This window comes from Podarcis liolepis, assembly GCF_965112155.1.
Source record: "Podarcis liolepis genome assembly, chromosome: 2".
NCBI lineage: Eukaryota > Metazoa > Chordata > Lepidosauria > Squamata > Lacertidae > Podarcis > Podarcis liolepis.
Window position 1 is genome coordinate 76,684,426 of NC_139555.1, and position 25,133 is coordinate 76,709,558.

The 25,133-nt window shown below is 40.4% G+C and overlaps 1 protein-coding gene across 4 annotated transcripts in view; it reads left to right on the forward strand.

Moving 5' to 3' along the window:
- IARS1 (isoleucyl-tRNA synthetase 1) overlaps nt 1-25,133 on the forward strand; it is a 95,583-nt gene that overhangs the window by 44,016 nt on the left and 26,434 nt on the right. For all 4 annotated transcript variants that reach the window (XM_083488911.1, XM_083488910.1, XM_083488909.1 and 1 more), the window contains 11 exons: nt 1,572-1,670; nt 7,613-7,739; nt 9,552-9,625; nt 10,690-10,884; nt 13,527-13,613; nt 14,041-14,124; nt 17,095-17,242; nt 21,165-21,285; nt 21,772-21,863; nt 22,040-22,117; nt 23,740-23,861. In XM_083488911.1, the coding sequence (XP_083345037.1) occupies nt 1,572-1,670; nt 7,613-7,739; nt 9,552-9,625; nt 10,690-10,884; nt 13,527-13,613; nt 14,041-14,124; nt 17,095-17,242; nt 21,165-21,285; nt 21,772-21,863; nt 22,040-22,117; nt 23,740-23,861 (1,227 nt within the window). The remainder of the gene's footprint in view (nt 1-1,571; nt 1,671-7,612; nt 7,740-9,551; nt 9,626-10,689; nt 10,885-13,526; nt 13,614-14,040; nt 14,125-17,094; nt 17,243-21,164; nt 21,286-21,771; nt 21,864-22,039; nt 22,118-23,739; nt 23,862-25,133) is intronic.

Below are 25,133 nucleotides of genomic sequence, written 5' to 3' on the forward strand. Positions count from 1 at the left end.
TTAATTCTGTTTTCCACATGCTGAACTGAACAGAGTGATATTTGTTAATAGCAAAATGTTTTGAGAGATGATGACAGTTGGTACATTGGGATCTGGCCCATATGTAATGCTTGCTTCCTGCAAACTATGGTTTGGATATTAGAAACATGCCTTTGGAATGTATGTGTATGCTCTTCCTTTTCCCTTCCATATCTAGCACACATTTTTCTTTTGTCAGCCCTAGCTGCAGTTTAGTATTTGTTCTACACTGCTAAAAACAAGGCTCTCTCGTAATCAGGCTATGCAATTCTTCATGCCCTGGTTTCAAATCCTGGTTGATATTGAACTCTGCTTAGCATTTGCAGGGAGCCAGTATTATGCCTGTACAAGGCAGGGGATAAATGATGAAACTAAGCTTCTTTACATATATAGCTTTGGTACTTTTGTTCTGTTTAGGATTTCAATATGCTGACAAGAGAGATTGCCAGCCTTCTTGAAAATCATTAGCTTTAGATTACGTAGAATTACATGTTTGGATTGAAAGGAGGCAGATAATATTTTCGCTTTTGTTGTATGGGGTTTCAAAAGCAAGTTGTCTCTTTCTCCTCTTCATTCAGTTTAGTATGCGCTATACATTGAATTTAAATTCTTTCTTGGTGTTGAGAAATGCATTTTAGCTTTTCAGCAGCTTATGTCTGGACAGATTAGGAAATAGCCCATGGCATCTTAAAATATTGCAGAGTCTGAATGCAGGCACTGTCCCTGTGTTGTCTTTAATATAAGAAGTTAACAGTGAAAACTGAGTTTAGGAACAGGAAGCTGCTTTATACTGGGTCAGAGGATTTCTCCATCTAGCCCAGTATTGTTTACAGCAGGCATAGGCAAACTTGGCCCTCCAGATGTTTTGAGACTACAGTTCCCATCATCCCTGACCACTGGTCCTGTTAGCTAGGGACGATGGGAGTTGTAGTCCCAAAACATCTGGAGGGCCAAGTTTGCCTATGCCTGGTTTACAGGGACTGGCAGCAGCAGGGGTTCAGGCAGGGTTCCTTTCCAGCCCTCCCTGGAGATGCCAAGGATCCCAAAAGAAAACTAGGGTTCTTTTGCACACAAAGCATGTTCTCTGCCACTGAGCTATAGCCCTTTTTCCTAAATGTATTATTAAACCTTTTTAATTTTATGTTTGTATGGGGCAAAGGAAACCTTTCAGAAGCTTTAAGGAAGAACCTTTAAAGGAAGATGAATCTATACTTTTGCAAGGTGTCCTCTGCGATTCTCCTTGATGCATGATTCAGTAACTGTATTCTTAAGTTCCTTGCCAGGTGGGTTTTAAATAAAAGACTTCCCACTTCTTATGGACTAAATTGGTATCCTCATGTATTCATGTACTCAGATAGCTTTCCTTTTTCCCTGGGTGATATATTGGAGTTCTATATTAGTTGCCATTTCAGGGGCACAGTCATGCTGTGCGTGGAAATCAATGGGAATTTTGCTACTGAATTTTAGAGGGGTGACTTGTGAAGCTGGTGCAACAAGTATTGCAGAATAGCTAAAGAGCGTGCCTAATTTTCTTTTCATATCATTTATTTTAGGTCAGATACTCCTCTAATATACAAAGCTGTGCCAAGCTGGTTTGTCCGTGTGGAGCACATGGTGGAGAAGTTGCTGGAAAATAATGCTCAGTGCTACTGGTAATCTCCTCAGTTACCCTTTTACTTCATAGTTTCATTATTGTCTTGCAGCTATTTCTCCCCCACTTCTATTTTAATAAGGAACTCTGTCGCTGTGTGGCTGACATCCCCTACTCGAATTTAAGCTGGAAAAAGGTTTCTTGAGCTTAAGCCAGGCTGTAAAGAAAGATTGCTGCAGTCGATCCCACTGAATTTTACTAGTTTGTTTTTACCTATGGCTTAAGGTGATGTGTGAACTGATCCAGTAGCCAAGTACACTTAGACGGGAAGATTACTTTTAATTTCTCTGAGGACCATACTAGAAACTGCTGTTGCATTGAGTCCATTAGTATTGTTGCATGAAGCTGTTGATGTTCACATAGCTACTATCCATGCACAATTCCTGTGCATGGATCTAACATACATATGTAATAAAAAAGTTGTGGCCTGTTTGAACCCAAGTCCTGTTGGACTTGCACAATTCCTGTGCCTTCTCTAACATTTGGTTGTCTGTTTTTTTAATGAGGTGTAGAAGTTTGCCAGTAAAGTCTTGATCTTTTCTGACATTTGCTTTGATTGAACAAGGAGTCTGAATTCCAACTATTGTGTCAGTAGATGGAGATCTCTTGCTCCAAATGCTGCTTCTTTCTTTTGATGTCTCTACCTATCGGCCAAGGGCACGTGTGTGCTGCCAGGTGAACTTGGTCTTTGGTCTTAGTCTTACTGGGCTTCAATTACGAGTCAATCTTTGGCAGCCTTTTTGTGTTGGAATAATCTTTTCCACCTCTTCTACAACTGATGGTGCAGTGGAAATAAAGACGTGTACCATTTATCAAGGGTGACAGAAAGTAATGTATACAATTGGGCGTTTTAACAGATAGATATTCTTGCAGTCTACAACTTACATAATGGGGTAAACATCTGAGAGTGTCAGAGCTCTCTTCCCTTAAGATTTGGGAGCCTGATAAATATAGTAGTATTTCAGGGGCAAATTGCTTTTTTGCTGTTATTGTTTCTTGGGGAAAAGCTAAAAGAAAGAGACTAAAAATGTATGTGTTGGTTTCTCTGCAACACTGTTAACATGAATAATTTTTCATAGTCATATTCTTTTCATGGAAGCTAAATTTAAGTAGGGCCTTTATGTAAGTTTCCATAAATGATTCCAGTGTGACTTTCTGGCTTGATGTAGGCAAATGCATGGTTCACATTTTTATAAAGGCTCCATAGCAAGCAAGTGCAATCTTTGGTACTCAGCGCTGAAAGCTGCTAATGACCTTACGGGAAAATAGTTGTAAGCTTGAAGTATTTGTCTTCTATGTTAATTGTTGTCTGCTGCAAGCTTTTACTGTCTTGAAAATATACACTGAAAATATGCAAATGACAGTGCATTATTCTGCAAAAGAAAATGATGTCTCTGTGGGAAAGGTGGCAATTGAGATTTTAATTAACTGACTTCTAGGGTTTCGTTCTTACGGGATTGTATTAGGCAATAAACATTTCAACTGCCTTTCCCAAAATGGTGCATTCCAGATGTTATTGGACTCAAACTCTCCTTAGGAAATGCTCAAGAGTCCAACAACATTGGGGGAGGCTGGTTTATAGTGCACCTTTTTCATTTATTTTTACTGTCATTTGATTTTTGCTTATTCCTTTTAGTACACATTTAAAGTCACATAACAGGTGGTACAGCGCTGATAGTCATACTAGCAATAGATTTGTGAGAAGTGTACAAAGATTTAAGTTGCCTGCAGCTGGGTTTTTCCAAAAGAGCTTAATTAAATCCATACATGTCAGAATGAAAGAGGAACCTTTTCACCAGAAAGTTGTTGATGTTTGTGGGGTTGGACAGAATTTTTAGCTGGGTAGTTCTTTTGTCCTCTTTGAAGGTGTCGTAGATTTTTGTCTGCTAGCCCTCGAGAGAGGAATGTCCAACGTAGGACAGTTTGGAATTTAGCTGTCATTATTAGTATGGTTAACAAACCTTGTCTAATCGTTGGGATATCTTCATTATTCAAGCAGTTTAGTGATGCTAAACTCTCACCTTGATTTTGAATATAATATTTTTTAATATGAGCCCAAATATCTAACAAGAAAGAGCTTGATGCTCAACATTATTCCCCAGCATTCCCTGGCATTGTTTGGACAGTTTTGTTGTTGGTTTATTCCACCTTGCACACAGCATGAACAATGTTTTCTGGAATTGAGAGAGGACTAGATTCTGGTTTGATATTAGGCCTGTTACTTGCTATCAGGTTTTCAAAGCCCGTTTTAGTAGCCTGCTGAGCTGCTCTCTTTTGAAGTTGAAGCTATATGATTTGCATGTGTAGGTATCAGAGTACGGCGCCATGTTATATGTAAATGCTTTGGTTCGGCATTAGTACTTACTGAAAGTGTGCAAAAATGTCTGCAGATCTGTCTGATTTAGTGCCATGAAAAGGTCCAGTGATATTCTCTATTTTCCCCCAATGGGGTTGTTGAGGGATTTACAGAATTTTTAAACTAGGGATGATGAAAGAGGGGATGCCTTTATAACATCCTTTGGAATTGGTATGATGCTTGCGCTGCCTTTAGAATCCTTGCTGGCTGCTAGGACTAGATTTCTCATAGGAATACTTTCTACTCCTTATAGGCACTGCTTCTGATGAACTAGATTAAATGTGGTTTGACTAATTTTATAACCTAATTGAATTTCTAATTTGTTTTTAATGAGAGAACTTAATACTAATGTATTTTGGAACTGGCATATTTTAAGAAGCTAGCAACAGTTTATCTTAATTTTGACAAATGATCCTGCTGTATCTTCCAAGGAACGAATAAACAAAAGGAAGTGGTTGTAACTGATAATAAAACAGCACCGTGGTGCACTGTAAAACCTTTCTGGAGAAACCCAATTTTAAATGTGTCAATTTACTGTCTAAAATCCGGAAGGTTTTGGAAGTGGGAGAAGTGTGGCAAATCAGAATACAGGACCAAAGATATCTTTTGAAATCACTATGCTCACCTCACTTGTTTGTCTGTATCCTGTGAAATGTCTAATACATCTACTGCAGGGATAGGGAACTCCAGATGTTGTTGGACTATAGCTCCCATCATCGCTGACTGGGAGTGACCGCCAAGACCATATAACACTGGTCTTGAAAGACCTACATTGGCTCCCAGTACGTTTCTGAGCACAGTTCCAAGTGTTGGTGCTGACCTTTAAAGCCCTAAACAGCCTCAGCCCAGTATACCTGAAGGAGCGTCTCCACCCCCATCACTATGCCAGGACACTGAGATCCAGCGCCGAGGGCCTTCTGGCGGTTCCCTCGCTGCGAGAAGTGAGGTTACAGGGAACCAGGCAGAGGGCCTTCTTGGTAGTGGCACCCGCCCTGTGGAATGCCCTCCCATCAGATGTCAAGGAAATAAACAACTATCCAACTTTTAGAAGACATCTGAAGGCAGCCCTGTTTAGGGAAGTTTTTAATGTTTGAAGTTTTATTCTGTTTTTAATGTTCTGTTGAAAGCTGCCCAGAGTGACTGGGGAAACCCAGACAGATGGGTGGGGTAGAAATAAATTATTATTATTATTATTATTATTATTATTATTATTATTATTATTATTATTATTCACCATGCTGATTGGGGCTTATGGTAGTTGCAGTCTAACAACATCTGGAGAATTACAGGTTCCCTATCCCAGAGCAAGTGCCACGAGCTCGATTGGTAATTAGCTAGAAAATAAATAATAAAAATGGCTGTGTTCAGAAGTGCTCTGATCCTCCCAAGCTTGATCGTTGGGAATGAGCAACATGTGTGTGAATTCCCTCCTTCTTCTATATTCCCGGATTAATAGAACACTTTCTGGTTAATGTGGCAAACCAGTTTGGAAACTCATCAAAACTCGTCTTCAAGCTGGATGTTGTGGTAAACCATAACAGCAGGGAGGTGGGAGTGCTTTGGGGCATGGTTGAAAAGTCCCGCTGTGGGGCGTTTTGTAAGTTCAGAAATGTAGAAAATGTAATTTCAGAATTAAAACAGTAACTTTTATTTCATGACTCAAGAAATGGTATGTATGGGATAGATATGTTTGGGGGAGGAGGCCAGTGACACAAGTTTGTGTTGGGTCTAAAAGACTGCGCTTGGGCCTTTAGCTGTATCCCCTCTCCCCTTGATTTAGAATAAAGCAACTGTTCTGGAAGGCTAGTTAAGTCATGTGTAAGGGTGACTTTGTTTGTTTCATACAGCCAACTAAGTTTTGCATTCATTTTTTTTATATAATATTTGTGATGGTTAAATAACAAATGACCTTGTTCAATGTACGCCATTGTGCAAAAGAATAACTTGCTTGAAGGAAACTCCATCATGTCTTATTAAAGTTGAGCATTTGTAAAAGTGCACACTCAGATTTAAGGCCTAATTTAACTCTGTTACTGTATTAGTAAAATGTCTTGTCATTTTGATGAGGGACAAAAGGAACCTTTATCATCTCTCTGCTTACCCAAAGGTAGGATTGCTAAACATCAGACACAGTAAATAAGAGCACCACATTTTCTTTCTGTGCAGCCTTCCCTTGGTGCCTTTGCTGCACCAGCGAAGGGAGGGGCGGGAAAAGGAAAAGTCTGACCTGTGACTCTCTCTGTAGTAGCAAAGCTGGCAGGCCCACTGCAGGTTGGGATTGCTGTTGATGTAACTGTTACAGCAAGTAAGAGAGGCAAATCTAGAGAGTGCAGGGGTCAGTTTACCTCTGTTCTGCCTCACCTCAGCTCTTAGTAATAATGAAAAATGTTCCCAGATGCTCAGTTTTTCAGTTAAAGGAAAAAGATATGCGTGTCCATAAGCTACATTGCCTGCATTGTTGCACTTTTGGATCTCTTGTTAGCATCTATTCACAGTTTAAGTAGCTTTTATCTGTTTTAAGCTACAGGTGCCACCTGCCAGCGTCTTGTAGTTGAAAGCTATTGTAAAGGTTGCAAAGTTCATTTTCCACATTAGCGAATTGTTCAAATGCTCTTCTTTTATCTTAATTCAGTTTTCCACTTGTGCTTAGACTGGGTCTCTTTAGGTCAGCACAAAGTGTATAACTGTAATAAATTGAGGCTCTAGCACTTTCAAAGGCACTTAGATTCGTTGAAAGCAAGGAAATTCATGCGATTGGAAAGCTAAATTGCTGAGTTCTAAAAAATTTTTCAATAGTTGTGCTGGAAATTTGACTTATAATTCCTGCAACCAGAAAGTAACTTAAAACTTCATAGAAAAGTCACAGAATGAGACCTATTGCCCAAATATTAAGCAGCAAGCACAAAATATACTCGCTTGGGTTTATATACAGTGACAGTCAGCAGAAGTCTTTTATGTATATTTAGGGTGTTCATTTTGGGGGATAACTTAGGGACCAAGTTATTTCCTGGCATCCTATTATTGTGAGATAGCATGCGGGAAATATGACACAAGGATGAAAGAGGTACAGATGCCCAAGGTTGTGGAAGCCTAGGTTGTAGGATGATATAGCAGCAACATGGTGTAAAGAACCTGAATCTCATATCTCTTCTGAAAGTGCATTGCAATTTGGTGAACCAAAGGAGGCACATGAAACAATCCTCTCTGAAACACTAGATCAGTATAAACTTGTTTGCATCTAAAATTATTTTGAGTGTAGGTAATACCTTGGTTTCACATGTTATAGAAAAGCATGGTTTACTGCTACATGAGTGAGCCACAGTGACCTTCAGTCTCCTCTTTTCCATACATGAGGGGTGATCCAGAAATGTTTACTATTATAGCAAACCACAAAATTGGAAATTGGAGAAAAGTGTGTTGATTTCTGATCACTTTTGCGACCCTTTATTCATGACTAAATGAACCAGAGAAGTAAATAAAGTAAATGCTAGCAAAGTTAAAATATTCCAACTTAGAGTGTCTACATATGCCTAACAAGTTCTCTTGATTTTGTTTATTGTAAGTGAGATTTTCTTTTTAAAACTTAGGGTTCCTGACTTTGTGAGAGAGAAGCGTTTTGGAAATTGGTTGAGAGAGGCACGTGACTGGGCAATTTCACGAAATCGATACTGGGGGACGCCAATCCCATTGTGGGTCAGTGACGATTTTGAAGAGGTGAGTAAAAATAATTTAAGTCAAGATTGCTACACTTTATTTTATTTACTATGATTGTGCTTAGAGTGCAATTTTAGATCAGATTGACTAGAGAAAAGGTGTGATCCTCAGTGGCTTAAGGTTTCCATTGCCGTTTTGGGCAGATTACTATTTGACTGCTTCATGCTTTCGCTGCTTTCCCCTGCCAATGCTAAAATGGAGGCATTGCTGGATTTTACTACTATTCAGAATGGTGACATGTCTTAATGATGCTCAGTTAGCTAGGCACCACAAAACTTGCAAAAAGTATATTGTGAATGAACACAGTAGGTATAAGGCACTTCTCTGGGGTACATCTGTTTCTGGAATGCATGCGATCCTGCTGTCATGGTAATTCTGGGAGACAGTTTTACTTTCTAGATTGCTGGTGTGTCAAAAGCATTAAATGATTCTTCCATCAATATCTGTAGCTTGTTTTTTAAAAAGCATTTCCCCATATTTAGAGTTGGCATACTTATTTAAAACTTGCTAGTTAAAACTTTTTCCATCTTTTTTCCATTTGCTATTGTCAAAAACAATCAATCTGCTGATGAAATCCAATGGACACCTTTTTAAAAGTTCTAACTAGGGAAGGAAAAGTTTTGTTTGATTTCAAACTGTTATTACTATTTTAATCTGCTGTTTTGGATAACAACAAAAACTATAATTAGGTCTCTTGTTGCATTACTAAAACCTTAAGTAAAATCACAATTTGGTTTGAGGCCTTGCTCAGATGCCTAAGTTGCATTCAACTCCACCTAGTATAAGGAGTTGATTGGGAAAATTAAAATCCAAAAGGTTAAAGGGCTATTTAGTGGAGTCATTGGGGCGGGGGGCGGGGAAAGATAACCGCTTGGTGACAGTGGTGAAGTTAAGGAGAAAGTGTGTTGGTTTGGGTAGTTTGTTTGCCTCCATTTCTTCTTACAGTACATGCCATTGCCTATGCTATCACAAGGCTAGCACCTGTGATATTTACAAACACGTGGAATATGAAGTGATTCAGCTTTGCTAAAACCAGTTTACAAATATTTCAAACAGCTGCTGGGCTTCATAGCAATCAATTAGTATAAGAGGTTTAGAAGTGTAGTATCAACTGACTTTTCCAGTTGCATGCTTCAGCTTTGAACTATGTTCATTAACAAATCCTATTTGATATACAGTGGTACCTCTGGTTAAGAACTTAATTCGTTCTTGAGGTCTGTTCTTAACCTGAAACCGTTCTTAACGTGAGGTACCACTGGGACGCGGGTGGCACTGTGGGTAAAGCCTCAGCGCCTAGGACTTGCCGATCGTCAGGTCGGCGGTTCGAATCCCCGCGGCGGGGTGCGCTCCCGTTGCTCAGTCCCAGCGCCTGCCAACCTAGCAGTTCGAAAGCACCCCCGGGTGCAAGTAGATAAATAGGGACCGCTTACTAGCGGGAAGGTAAACGGCGTTTCCGTGTGCTGCGCTGGCTCGCCAGATGCAGCTTGTCACGCTGGCCACGTGACCCAGAAGTGTCTGCGGACAGCGCTGGCTCCCGGCCTATAGAGTGAGATGAGCGCACAACCCCAGAGTCTGTCAAGACTGGCCCGTACGGGCAGGGGTACCTTTACCTTTACCTTTACCTTTACCTTACCACTTTAGCTAATGGGGCCTCCCGCTGCTGCCGCGCTGCCAGTGCATGATTTATGTTCTCATTCTGAGGTAAAGTTCTTAACCCGAGGTACTACTTCCGGTTTAGCGGAGTCTGTAACCCAAAGTGTCTGTTATCTGAGGTGTTTCTAACCCAAGGTACCGCTGTATTGGACTTAACAGGTGGTCTGTATTGGGTCTGTAGCAGAACTGGAAGAGCTGTCAGGAGTGAAAGTGACTGATCTCCACAGAGAAAGGTAAGTGATTGTAACAAAAGCAAGCCAGGGGCTGTTGTAGCTCAGAAATAGCTCTGCTCTCATTTGTGGATGTTGAATCCATTTCAGAAATGCATCCCTGATATTAGAGTCTAAAAACTGGTTGCTTGTCCAAGCCAGAAAGGACTATTAGGCAATTCTCTGGAGATAGTCCTGCTGCTGTGCAACACCTTAAGTTACAGAATATCATTTTTTGATACTTTCTCACCTTCTCAGTTTCCCCTAACTCCTGAATGAGAGCAAATCCAAGAGTTTAATTTTCAACCTGGTGGGGAGACACTACCAACTAGCTGATGTCACTGTTTAGAGCAGGAATGGATAATTTGTGAATCTTTAAGATGTTTATTAATAGCCAGCATACCTAATAGACAAGGATGGTGAGTTACAGTACAACTGTATCTGGAGAACCACAGGTTTCCCACCACTGGCTTACTGAGTTCAGTCTGGTTCCCTGTGTGTACCCATACACATAAGTTATGGGGTTTCTCCCAACCCTCTGTAGCTGCAGCTTAAGCAGAGATTGGCACAGGCTGGAGAGGCATCATTTTGGCCATTTATCTGTACACCCCCCACAAAAAACTCCTGTACTGTATAGTAACAGTTTATTAATGGAACCCTATAATATTTTGCTTTAACTGACAGATTTAGACTCTGGACTGAGGTGGATTGTATAAGGTTCTTCTGCAAAAGCATTTCTGACGTGGTTTGAAATGCAGTGTTTTATTGGGAAGCATAGGCTATTTCTAGTGTTAGCTAAAACTATCATTCTTTGGAAACTGATCTGGAGAGATATGTGGGACATTAGGGTAGCTTTGAGCAATTTGTATTCATTAGCAATAATTTAAGTATATTGTATTTGTGCTAAATTAGTGAAACCCTTTCAGTTCTGAATTATTTTGGAAAATCTATGCAAGCAACTTGAATATGTTAGATATAGAAGTTTGGGATTGGCATCTGTTTCTGTAATTGGGTTCCTTAAGACTAATTTCCAACTTGTAGAGTGGAAATTCAGTGTCTAAACTGTTGCTGGATTATTTTCCCTTTAGCGTTGATTATATAACCATCCCCTCGCGCTGCGGCAAAGGTGTATTACATCGTGTTTCAGAAGTGTTTGACTGCTGGTTTGAGAGTGGGAGCATGCCTTATGCCCAAGTCCATTACCCATTTGAGAACAAAAGAGAATTTGAAGATGCGTTTCCTGCTGACTTCATTGCTGAAGGCATTGACCAAACCAGAGGATGGTAATTCTTTGTTATTAGTCTGTTTTACAACTGCAGAGCACTGGGAAATCTGGATAACTTTAAAAGAGTACTTGAAATATAATTTGGCTCATGTTTGTATAGCGAGCACTGAACTAACAAAGTTTCATGGACAGAGATTTTTAAAGGAAGAAAGAAAGTAGTTGTTATTGAATGATTTTAATAACCTGTGAAATGTGTGTTGGGACCCACTAGTGGGTCGCAGCCTGATCCAAGGTGGGTTGCAAACAGGAGCACTACTGCCATGCAGATATATGGTAAAAGGTTAAGAAAAGGGTCCCTAAATTCATGTTTGGGTTAAAAGTGGTTCCTGGGTCTGAAAGGGTTGAAGATACCTCCACTAGCTGATTGAATAGGTAGGTGGCTACAGAAGACCCATGGCAAAAGGCAGCAATATGGAAATTAAAATTTCTTCACCTTTTACCTAACAAAAAATCCAGAGAGCAAAGAACCTAACTAGTAATACTTGATGAAAGACTTGGCCATAGGAAACCTGGCTACAAAACTTGTGATAAACGAATAACTTTTATGTATCATTTCCTGGCCAAGGCAAGCCTGAAGGTATTCTGTGGGATGCGGGGGGGGGGGGGGATCAGCAAATGCTATCTACATAGTACCTTTTTCTTTACAAAATGAGACAAGTTGACCCATTCAGATACAGCCAAAGAGAGAATTACATGGTGGTCTAACTCACTGTAATTCATGAACACTAGACAGAAAAGCTCAGAGAAATTTGCATTTGATTTTCAGGTAGCCTCAATTATCAAGGCAACTTTCAGGGCCACATCTGCTTAGTTTCAGCAGTAGAACTGCATTGTATGCTTTCATAACCTTACACCCCCATTTTAGCTGATAAAAACAGTAAGGAAGAGCTGGATTATTTCAGTTGTTGATTTCTCTCACTGAGGGTAAAGAGCTAGGTGTCATTTCTTTTACTTTTGGCTTTCCTTTTTCCAAAGATTGTATTTCGTTAGCTAGTTTGTTCTTAAATGTCTGGATCTGTGCCCCCGGCCCCCAGGACATCCCCGACCATTGCTTGATTACCAGAGTAGTGGAACTCTGGCAGTGGCAGGCATCCCAAAAAGGCACAGAACACAGAAAAATCTTTAGCAGAGATTTACTAAGCCTTACAGCTTACTGTTCATTGCAAGATCACTAGCAAGCTACAACTTGGCTCCTGTTAGAGCAAAAATCCAGTTTCAGCATAAAAAGTACACCACACAAATATAAAATGAAAGCAAAGAATAGAAGTCAGTAGAAGAAATGAGAGTGAGAAACTGTACACTGACTAGCAGATATACCCTTCCCAGTGGCCTTGGCACTCAGGTAAGACTCAGCCTGTAAGCATGCAGCTGTGCTGTGAGAAGAATGGAAAATTACAGATGCGCTAGAATATTCTAGCATGTTCCGGCTTTTACTGGCAACTTCTGCACACACAAAACTTCACTCCATGATGTGGAGTTAACTTTCCAGTGATGTAGATAACTTATTTTCGGAACTATTATACATGGGAAAACAAAATTTAAATTTCTAATGAGCCTTGTAATCCCAGTACAATTCTGTTCCTTTACTGAGTATTATAATCAAGTCCCAAGTGAAAGATGAAGGTTTGTGTATATATATATTTGTGTATATGTACCGTATTTTTCGTCCCATAGGATGCTCCGTCCCATAGGACGCACCTAGTTTTTTGGTGGGGAAAAAAAGGAAAAAAATTTTCCCTTTATTTCCCCCCCAAAACCAGGTCAGGGAAACCGAACCAGGTCGAGGAACAGCGGGATGGCAGCTCTGCGCCTCCCTGCTGTCCCCCAAGCTTGTGGGGCTGGCCGATGTCTGCCCGGCGCGTGGGGCGCTCTGCTTCAGGGTGCCTCTCGCGCCAGGTGGCAGGCTGCTATCCGCAGCGTGGGGAGCCCTGCGGGGAACTCCTGCAAGGCTCCCCACGCTGCAGATGTCTGCCCGGCGCGAGGGGCGCTCTGCTTCAGGGAACTCCCGCAGGGCTGTCCAGGCTGCGGATGTCTTCCTGAAGCCTGGAGAGCGAGAGGGGTCGGTGCGCACCGACCCCTCTCACTCTCCAAGATTCAGCGAAAGCCTGCATTCGCCCCATAGGACACACTCAGATTTCCCCTTCATTTTTGGAGGGGGAAAAGTGCGTCCTATAGGGCGAAAAATACGGTATTTGTGTGCACTGGCTTACACACCTCTACCCTGAAGTGACTGTAGGACTGTGTTAAGCAACATTTACAAATGTGATGTACACAATGCTGTAGAGTCACATTATGAAAGGAAGCTTCTGCATCATTATGTCACTCAGTTTTCTTGAACGCAGGTATATTCCTTTTGACACTGTAGCTTTGGAAGGAGAACTGTTTTGTGTGATAATGTAGTTTGTTACAAGATTAGAAGCTAGCAATAGGGGGGAAATAATATGTGAAGATTTTCCAGAAGATCTGCATAATAAAATGACACTTTTGGATAACTATAACCATGTATTTCTTATTAATATCCCTGGGGTTTGAAATCCGCTAAAAGGAGTCAATTAAAATTTGAAGGCATACAAGGGCTTGAAAGTGTGATATTTTAGCATTAACCTAGAATCAGCTGCTAACTATCAATTTGTTTTTCAGGTTTTACACGTTGCTCGTGTTGTCCACAGCTCTTTTTGGGAAGCCCCCTTTCAAGAATGTAATTGTAAATGGCCTAGTTCTTGCCAGGCAAGTAATATTGTTAATATCTTGCTCTTTCCTGAGGTTCTGCTTGAAATGTAGTTCTAAGCTGCAGATATTTCTGTGTAATCCTTCATTGAATAACCAACCTTAGCTGAATGACAATTACTTTACACTGAAGGCCCAATCCGTTCCAAAATGATACAAGTTTATATATCGTTGGGAGTGGGTAGAATAAAGTAAAAATTCTCATTATCACCCAATACATAAATATGGCTAGAAAAAACTATGGTTGTTTCTCCACCTGTTCCATTGTTCTTCACTTTGCAATAAGGCTGTTGTGAAAGTAAACATAATTTGCTCTTGAGGGGACTGGCACTTTCTATCATAAAAATGGTAGAGCATTTGTATTAATTTTGAGAACTTTACCAGCAACGCATCCTTTGTCATAGTTTCCATCTTTAATCTTTTCTAGTGATGGGCAAAAGATGAGCAAAAGGAAGAAGAATTACCCGGATCCAGCAAACATTGTAAATTCTTATGGGGCTGATGCTCTAAGGTAGGATCCTGCTATTCTCTCCCCCCCCCCCCGTTTCTATTAATGTTTGTGGGTCCTCTGCTTAGGTATAGCCAGTCAAAATTTGGCTTTTGCTCCTTGCTTTGGCTGGTGCAGCTACTGCTGTTCATGCAGTAGCAGTGTGTGTGCGTGCTTCTTCTCAGAACTTTGTACAACTTTTAGAAAGACCAAAGGAAGGTAGATACAACCGCAGAACAACTGTATACATCTTGAACAAAAATACTTTTATAATATGCAAAACGAGGGAGGGAGTGCTGTGAGGCATCTCAATGGAATGGTGAAGTTGTCCAGATTGTAAAAGCTTCCCAAAAGCATTTGGTTCACCACTGGTATAAACAGAGTGCTAGACCGAATGAAGAATAAGGGATTGTCCAGTACTGCAAGCGAAGTACAAGGCAGGCCTCGCATCACTGCCAGCTCCTTTTAATTTCCACATTGAAATATCTGTGTGAGTGTGTGGATGCGTGCAAAATCATCTTAAAAATACTGAAAAACATTATAGCAAGGACGATTGGGTTGGTGGTGTGAGACATTAGGCTGGTTCGTATGAGCTTACCAGCATGTTGTGTCTCCGGGGCTCTTGATTATACACGTGTGGGTGTCGTCTTGTGCATAGTCCTTAAGCCTGGGGATTGTATTGTAAGTACCAAATTGATTGCACAGCTTAGGTGTCTATGTGTGGGGAATTTTCATTCGTAGGCTGTATATCCCATCTCTAGGCTTTCCAGTTCTACACAGCATTATATGGTTAATTTTTTCCAGACGTTGGTAGGCTCTAAACCAAATATATAGCTGATTGTATTCTGGAAGCCTTGAAGAACTTGAGCACTTTTTGGTGTGTATATGGTTTGAATTATTAGCTGTATTTGTTCACCTTAAAGAACATTGTCTTTCTAAAATATATTTCTGGCAAGATAAAATATTGTATGTCAGACTTCAGTAAATTTTATTTTCTTTACCTAAATGAAAATCCCCAGCTCTCAAGAGCATTCATTGCTGTCCTCATTTTTCCAGCAAGATAAATCTGTTTTTGCTTGCTGCCTGCCTGATATGTGTACACTAAAGTCTTATTTATACATACTCCCACACACAATGCAAAGTAGTGCTTGCTAGGTTCATTTAAGGAGAGAGCTCCAGTTCAGATGTCTGAACTTATTTGAAGTGCTTGATGTCAAGCACTTGTGTTCTGTTTATAGAATAAACTACTTCTGACTTTCTCGTGGATTTTTTCTTTTTTACTGAGCTAATTTAGCTTCTGTGGAAGGAAGAAGTTTTTCCCTTCCCCCATATGCAAATTTTGATTAAGTACTGCAGAAATATCCTCTGTAGCTTACTGATAAATGTGGTATTTTTGAACAGCTGCACATTTAAACTGCTTAAGGAAGTGAAGAGCTCTAAATGAGAGTAACAAGTACTGAGTGAGTTTATTAGTGGCCGCCTTTTGTCTTTTGGTGCCTTGGCTAAAACTTTACCTATTAGGAATGAGGAATCTGTGGTTCTCCAGGTGACATTGGACTACAGTTCCCATCAGCCCATCCATTGGGTGGGCCACCTGAGACTGATTAGAGTGGGAGTTCAACAGCATCTGAGGGTAACAGATAGGTTGGTGAAGAGCAACCACTTAATACTCAATATTTTAAGAGTTTGGGATTGTTTAAAAAGGCTATTTAACTCAAGCCTTTCCCCATTCAATTCTGTGCTATACAACTAAAGTATAGATACAGTTAATGGTTTTGAAATTTGGAAAACTGACCATCTCCATTGGATTTAATGATTGGTATACTCTGAGATCAAAACAAAATTGAATGGGGAAAACCTCTCTTCGTTTGAATATTTTCTAGTTTGATATTTTTGGAGGATTATCTCAGAGTTGGAAAAATGAATTATGCACATTAGCAGATATATACTTTCAAAAATATATATAGCTGAAGTGTGACGTAGAATCAGAACATGAAAAAGAGTAGAAGGTTAGATGAACTCAGGACACAGGTAAAAATTTTCCAGTGGATGTCTGGGAAGAATTGTGGAACAGTCTCTTGAAGCCCACTCTCTTGGAATACAGCTGCATGGGGGAAAACAACATTATAAAAATGTGTAGATTACAAAATAAGCAGCTACATGTTTGAAATCTCAGGGCAGAAAATGACAACTTTCATTACATGTGATAGGAAAATTAAGAAACAGCCTTGGCTTTGTTCAGTGTGGTGCAAGAGCAAAATGGAGCAACGTGCCTGCAAACTCCTCTCAAAAGAACTGCACACTTATAGCCCTGGCAAGCCATAGTTTGGCTTACCATGTCATTTAAACTAGGCCACTAACTACAAACCCTGTATCCCTGTTGTAGGTAGTTTTAACCATATTCTTTAGCTTTGGCTGCAATCTAATGCATGCTTTCCTGGGAATTAGCCCAGTGGGACTTCTATCCAACTATACATACATCGGGTTGCATTGTTAAAATACCAAGGCTCTTGTACATTATGCAGAAAAAAATCAGTTAGTCCAAAAGCCATCTTGTCATATGGAAATGTGAAATGATGGGTGATGGTAATTTGAGCACAGTTCTTTAGAAATGTTTGCTTTCTGAAGATCTATTCAGCAGCCTAATAGAGTAAGAAGAAAGACAGAAAATATCCAGCTAAATTGGACTAATGCAAGAAATGGAAATGCATTTTTATGTAGTTGTAGAATTTTGGGGGTGGGGTGGGGGTTACACCTCTGCTAATACTGCCAATTAGAATTGCCATTTCAGCAGTGTGAGTTGTATCTTAGCAACATCTACAGATTTCCTGGCACTGAACAAAGTATTAGGACTTCAACGTTATTTTGGGTCCTGGGTGGAGGATTGTTGAAATTTTAATTTGTGTGTATTAAAAAGGGATCTATCTGGTGTGTTTTCTTTAAAGCCATGTCCAAATTTTCATTACTCTGCTCTGTTTGTGTGTGCTGCTGTAGGCTGTACCTTATCAATTCTCCTGTTGTGAGAGCCGAAAACTTGAGATTTAAAGAAGAAGGTGTGAGAGATGTACTGAAGGATGTCTTCTTGCCATGGTACAATGCATATCGCTTTCTCATTCAGAACGTTGTCATTCTGCAACTTAAGGTACAAAGCTTTGCAGTGTCGAAGAAAGTTGTTTCTCTGGTCATTACTGTATTTTGCTTATCAATAAGGGATCTCTAGTCACACGGCATGCTGCCAACATATGTAGTTATTCTTCATGATATCTGTCCTGCTCATCTGATCAAATGGGCTCTCAAGATGGCTCAGGCAACATGTGTTGGTGCAGTCGGTTGTGGTTGCAGTTTATCATTCTTGCATTTTGTTGGAGCCAGAAATGTAGTGCTTATAGTGTCAGACCATCACTGGGAAGACCCACTTTCAAATCCCTACTCTGCCATGAAGATAATGTGCTGACCTTGAGTTAGTCACTATCATTCTTAATGCCATCATCTATTTTATTTTTAAATGTAATGGGGAAAACGTGGGTTTTTTTGGGAAGGGGGGAAGCATCGGCCTTGCACACAGAAGCTTCCAGGTTCAGTACTTGGCATCTCCAGGTAGGGCTGCGAATGTCACCTGTCTGAAAATTTAGAGAACCGTTTCCAGTCAATGTAGATACACAATTCTGAGCTAAATAGACTAATGTTCTGATTTGGTATAAGGAAGCTTCCTGCTTTTCTGTGAAACTGAACTGCCTCTCAGCCTAATCTAATTTACATGATTTTTTGGGAGGACAAATGTGAGCAGAGGTTCAGGAAGAGTTGTTTATTCCACCCTGAGCTTCTTAGAAGGTGAGGTTAAAAGTTTAAAAATGTTAAAAATTGAGGTAGGGGAGGGAAACTCAAACTCAAGTAGCCCAAGTTAGTATTAATTATGCAGTTTGAGAGTGTAGTTGCAGACAAAAAAATTATAGGCTGCAATTTATGCCCACTTACCTCGGCATTATTCTAAGAATCTGATTTAGAGTTCACTTGTGTTGGGGAGCTGTTCAGTTTATTGGTGCACCAATGGCTTCTGAAATGCGAATTTACAAGAGTAATATTAACTAAAGTTGAAAAATTCTGATGCCAGAAATTTCTGATTTGATGACACTGTATCTCTCTGTATGTCTTACACTTTTTATGAAGACCAGTTTAGATTCCTAACACTTGCAAAAACTGCTAGTTTAATGGCAGCCATTACTATTCTAGGTTGGGGGACAGTGCTCTGAGGAAAGCAGAATGGGAATGGAATATTTGATAAACATTTATTTCCTCTTCCCTGTTTCAAATGTGAAATGTTTAGGTTAAGAATGTGTATTCTTAATTTAACTTATGTTCCAAAGTCTATAGCCCTCATTGACTAGAAACATTTCATTTTATCCAGTGGGATTTAATAAATCCATAATCCTCCTGTAATATATATTCTACATAAAAAGTGGTAAAAAAGGCAATACATTATTTAGGATTGTGTTTAATTTGTTGGATTCCAAGAATAGCAATATATCTCTTCTATATGTAATCATACATAAGATTAAATGATCTCTAGTCATTGATACCAGCTTATTTGAAGCAGTTCATAATTTTTACAAAGTACACTTGGCAACCTGAGGGAAGACTTCTGACTTGTCAGCGATACAAGTTTCAAAACTCTTCTGGTCAGTCAGTACTTAAATCTTAATATGTTCTCTCAGCAACTGTTTCTAAATGGTTGCCTTTCAAATAATTTACTTGAAGAGAGAACACGGGTCCTTTGAAGATTGGTTCTTTGGTAAGGAAAGTCTCAACAGATACATTATCTTAGTGAATACACTATGTTTCCGATGGGAAATTGATAACTTGAAGAGCTTATAATTACTCACCTCTCATGATACATGAGCTTTTCAAACCACCATGGAGCCCTTGCTATTAGAAGCAATAAAGGCAGCAGACTTCAATAAATAGTAATGGAAATTGGTTTACATTTTTAGCAGTCACCTCTGTAAGGAGAGCTTTGGAGCTGCATAATTAATCAGCTATTTCTGAGGGTCCCCAGACAACGTTCCTAATACTGTTCTTCAAACTGCCCTAATATTTTACATACTCTGAACTTAGTTTTGGTGCCACTGTATTGTTCTTGTGGTATTGAGTTCCTGGGAGATGTATTTGCTGTCATGGGCCCTGAGTGGGGAGGTCTGGTTGAGCCAACAGAGAGAAGAGGAGTTGCAGAAAGATGACCTAGGAAGGGATCTAGTGGGCTAGGAAGGTCTTTGCTCAGGTCAGGAGAACCCAAGGTAGAGGATACTAGAGAGCATTCTAGTGGTGGTGAGTTTCCCTCGCCCTGTACTTGCAACTTGAGGCATTGGCTCCTTTTCCTGAGTTGTAGGAAGCTGGTTCTGGCTTGTCCAATTGTCGTGCCACTAACTCTGCCCCTGAAGTTGCCAGAAACCACATATAGTGTTGCCTGTCCCAGGGAGGTTGCTGCCTCACCTGTCCCACGCGCCTCTTATGAGGCAGTGGTGCCCCTTCCATCACCTAGACCATGGAGATGCCAGCACAAGCATGAACAGTTGGGGCAGGTTCAGCCTTCGCAGAGAAGTGCCAGGTTGCTTGCCCACTCTAAAGACTAGAACCGTTTGCTGTGCTAAGTTGTCCCCACCCCATTTCCTGGCGTTTCAGTGGGGTATTGTTGTTGGATCCGTGTCTTTGCTTGGGTAGTTGTGGGCAGCACCTGCTGTGCCTTTGAACCACATTACCTCATTTTGTCTGTGCATCGCACTGATCGGAGCATTAAAGGCTTTGGTGGAAACCACAACCTGAGTTAAGAGTTCTTCATCAAATGGGAGCCAGGACTTTTGCATAACTAAGTTGTGCTGGCAATTGCACAAATAGGAAGCTCTCCCCTCCCTTAAGTTATAGCAATGTGGCTCAACATTGTTCAAGGGTCTCTGTGTATATAGCATTAAGGTGAATGGTGCCATAAAGAGGGGCTCTGACCACTCCCTCATTTCATGCAAGGAGCAAGCAGTAAATCCTGGCAAATGTCTCTACATTGCATTTAACCTTTTAAGCTTGCTTTGAAATTACCGTCTGCTAAACTATTTATAAAATGTTATTATGTACCATAGTACTAAAGTGAAGTGCTTTGTTCCCTGCTAATGGGAGCAAAGTCCAAATGAGAGGTCCTCAAATGAGAACCCAGAAAGCAGCTATTTTTTGACTGGAGCGCTTTTCAAATTATCCTACCTTATTAAAGCAATTGAAACTATTGCTATGTGATACACTTGCCAAGAAATTTGAACTGATGGTATCATCCTGAAAACTACTACCCTCTCAGTGCAGCATGATAAGGTGAATAGACTCTCGGAGTGGCATTCACCCCAGATGGCTTTTTCACAGAAAGAGAATAAATCTGCAAATAGCTGCTGTGTTTGCCTGCATGAGAACATGTCTAATGAATGAATAACATTTGCAACTGACTTATTGAATGACCCATGAACTGCAGGAGTTCTCTTTTCACTTGACATTGTTGCACAGTCAGAGGCATACTGGTTCAATACTGGTCTGTACTACTGTAGTACACCAACTGAAATTGGAAGAATTAGGGTGTGATCCTGCAGCTGATATAAGTGCAGCTCTGCTGGTGAAGAGGAAAACCTGATGGCAGGATGGCACTTAAATCACCACGGTCCCTGGTAGGCATGCGGAAAGCTCAGCAGGCATGTTCGGCCCACTTGTTATGTTCTTCCAGATGTGTGGGCCAAGCAGAGTGTTCTGGGATGGTGAAGCTGTGGACTTGTAAGATCCTCAGTCACTACACTCCCCTGACATGCGCCTAAATAGATCCCAAAACTACATCACCCCCTGAGCTGGCTTAGTTAATATCTTCCTTTTGCAGTAAATAGAAGGGGAAGTGTGAGGAGAAAACAAGGGGAAAGAAATAGAAAAATTGCTCCCCAACCACCTATAATGTTGTTATGGTTACCCCAACCACAGATTCTTTCCCACCTCCACAACATATTGCTCTGGCTCAAGTTAAATCTCTTTCCCCACCTCCATATTCATAGGAAGATGGAAAGGAATTCCTTTACAATGAGAATACAGTTAAAGAAAGCAACAATATCATGGATAAATGGATTCTTTCCTTTGCACAGTCACTCATTCAGTTCTTCAAAGCAGAAATGGCAGGTGCGTATGCTTCCTCCAATTTCAGGATTCTAATTACATTCATGTTAGTGCTGCAAGATTATACAGTAGAAATATACTGATTTCTGTATCCGTGGTTTTATTTACTTTTTGTGGGTTGTGTGATGTGGATTCATTGAAATTACTGGGTCCTAGTTAGTTATGCCTATTCATTTCAGTGCATCTACTTAGAGTAGGACTAACTTTGGATAAAACCCAATGTTTGTTTACAGATTTGAACATTTTTGCTCTCTTAATATGAGTTTGAAACTAGGGTTTGAAAAGGGATTTCTTAACTATGGATAACATGAATAAGGGACTCATAGTCAAATCCATTCTTTCTTTATAGTGATACATTTTTAATGTTGTTAAGGTATTGTCACAGGCTCCAGGTGGTTCTTATATCTTCAAGATTTTGATAAGAAAAAGAGACTGAAGCCAAAAGGTTAATGGGACATTACAGCTTGCTATTTCCTCTCTCATTTTCAGCCTACAGACTGTACACGGTAGTTCCTCGTCTCGTTAAGTTTGTAGACATTCTTACCAACTGGTATGTCAGAATGAATCGCAGGAGGTTAAAGGTATGTGACTTCTGTTTCCAGGGTGTATTCATGAGAGGTGGAAGTAGTTTGCTCCTGAGTTAATTCAGGTTCCCTTTAAAGCTGAGTACTTTCTTGATTTGTGTGTTGAAGATCAATACCATTTTGTGTAATTATTGGTCTAATCTCTCTTACATCTATGACTACTTCTTGAGTAGGGTGAAAATGGAACAGATGACTGCATTATGGCCTTAGAAACCTTATTCAGCGTTCTTCACTCTATGTGCAGACTTATGGTAAGAATTAACAACTGTACAGTTATTCATCTGGGATGCGGGTAGCGCTGTGGTCTATACCACTGAGCCTCTTGGGCTTGCTGATTGGAAGGTCGGCAGTTCGAATCTGGGTGAGCTCCTGTTGCTCTGTCCCACCTCCTGTCAACCTAGCAGTTTGAAAGCACATCAGTGCGAGTAGATAAATAGGTACTGCTGTGGCGGGAAGGTAAACATCGTTCCCGTGTGCTCTGGCTTCCATCACGGTGTTCCCTTGCACCAGAAGCCATTTAGTCATGCTGACCACATGACCCATAAAGCTGTCTGTGGACCAACGCCGGCTCCCTCGGCCTGAAGCGAAATGAGCGCTGCACCCAGTGCTAGATTTACGTATAAGCTAAACAAGCTATAGCTTAGGGCCACACTCTCTTGGGGCCCCCAAAAAAAATTAAAGGGAAAAAACTTTCCAAAATATAAGATAAAAAACAAATAAAATAAAACCTACATACAGCAACAGTGTTTTGTGTTGTGTAGACTCCTATGATGTAAGTAATGGGCCCCGCCTGCTAGCCCGCTCCCTAAAATATCACATATAAAGGGCCCCATTACCTTCAGTAGCTTAGGGCCTCATCAAACCTAAATCCGTCCCTGACCGCACCCCATAGTTGCCTTTGACCAGACTTAACCGTCCAGGGGTCATTTACCTTTTACCTTACCTTACAGTCATCCTCTTACAGATTTAGGTACAGAAGCGTTGCTTTTTGATATAGCCCCATGAAGCTCATGGCAGTCAGCTTGTAACACAGAGAGGGTTCTTGCTAGGGCTGCATGTGGGTTATGATTCTACAGGAGCACATAATGTGGGACTGGGGCAGAATCCAGCTCTCAGACAGTCTCTGATTTAATTAAGGGAAGGAGAATGAGGGCAAGTTTCTTTAGTCAGGAAGAAATGCCTGGCTGTGTCTGGACTGTGCCTGGTGAAATCTCAGTAGTCAGAAGGCTTGGAAGGTTCACTGTCTCCTGGTGTGAAAGGACAAGGACTAAGACAGTGCATGCTAAGATTTCTGACTTGAATGCTATTCACTTTCTTTCATTCCTCTGTTATCTGAGGGCGTCTAGAGAGCTTAAGAGATATAGGTTTCCTTCCTGGTCTCTGAGATGAGCTATTTTCTTTGTTGAATACCTATCTGTAAAAAGGCCAGGTAAGAAGTACAGTCATCAGGTGGTATTAGACCTTGTAATTTTGTTATTTTGATTAGCCAGAGGAAGTTGTTCAACTGGAAACAGTTTCCTGATTGAACTCTGTAGCTGGTACATTTTTGACAGGAAACTGTGCATGAAAACTTGCATTATAGTAACAGAGAATATCTTGGGCTATATCCAACAGAATTCTGTGCATACAACAAAACTTCTTGTTCTCTCTAGCCCTCTGCATACTCTTAAGACTCCAACTCTGAATAGTTGGAGGATTCTCCGGAGCAGATTTGCAGTGGCGTAGAGGAAGAGAGGGAACGGAAGTCTACTTGTATAAGTGAAACTCTGCTTGTGCAGTGCTGGATACAACCTAAGAGTTTTAGCAATTTATAACGCATTTGTAATTACTTCAAAATATAGAATAGCCAAGTAATGAAAAATTGTCATTGCAGGCACCTTATACTCCATTTATCACTGAACTGATGTACCAGAATTTGAAGACTCTTATTGATCCTGCCTGCATTCAGGAGAAGAACACAGATAGCATTCACTACCTCATGGTTCCTCAAGTTCGGTGAGCAACTCAGTCAATTGTAGTGGATGCCCAAGTTTAAGGTTTGATGGGTCAAAGCCAGCACTTTGAATTGGACTCTGAAACAATTGGCAGCCAGTGCAGTCAGGTCAGGATCGGTGTGGTAAGCTCAAACTGTCTTGTCCCAGTGAGTAACTAGGCTGGCAAATTGTGCACTAGCTGTAGTTTCTGAACCGTCTTCTGAGACAGCCCTCTCTTTTATGCTTTACCTATAAGGCAAAATATTAGAGTTATTAAAATGTGTTTTTCCAAATCCAGTTGTAAAACTGCTGTAGAATCTGCAACTTTATTAAATACCCATACCTGATGCTGAATTGTAGACTGAAGAGGGTGGTAATTCTGTATTGCGGTTCCATAGAAAACCAGTTCTGATAAATACTGGAAAGGAGTAGATGAAAACATTTTACAAGGTGTAAGCAACAGCCAGGGAAAAGGTTTTAGTGATCAATACAATTGAAGGAAGAAAATATGTTTATATATTGGCTTTTTTATGTTCTGACCATGTTGCAGTTTGCAGTTTAGCAGAAGCCCCAACATTTGTTTTCTGGATATGGTTGGCAAATAGGTTTGGATATGCTTTGAATATTTCTTGTTTTCACTTGGGGGAACTGTTTTTGGTGTATCAAACAGTTTAGAGGTATATGAGTTAAACCTCTTCTATCAAAACTGTGGATTTTACAGGGTATAAATGTTCTTTTGTTTGTAGCACAGAAGGTACATTGTCATTACAAATGCCCTTGAACTAGTATTTTGAAAGGCACATTAGAAAGATGTTCAGTTATTTATAGGAATCTAACTTAATTTTTTTTAGTCCCAGGTGCCACCTTGTTCTGTCCAATTAATGATGCCAAAGATAAATGTGATTTGTGAATGTAAATTACATTAAAAATACTGCAAATTGACTTGCTTTGTTGGAGAGTTTATTTGTTTTTAATAGCCAGTCTCTAGTGAAGCAGTTTTTCTACCTCCCAAAAGCTTTATAGTAATTACTGAGTCTGTTAACAGGGGTTGTTATACCATTTCCCCCTGTTTCTGTACTGTATGATGGACTTGGCCATGATGGAAAGCAGTCAGATTGCACATGCCATGGTTGTCAGGCTAAAGGTTTAAATTTTATTTTGCTTTCCTTTGGGCAGCTTTGAGTAGTTAAGTTTATCATTTTTACTATTTCCATTGTTGAAATGAGAATGTGTCAGGTTTCCTGAATTCTCTTACAAACTAGCTGTTCAGTATTTGCTTGATGTGTGTACTGAG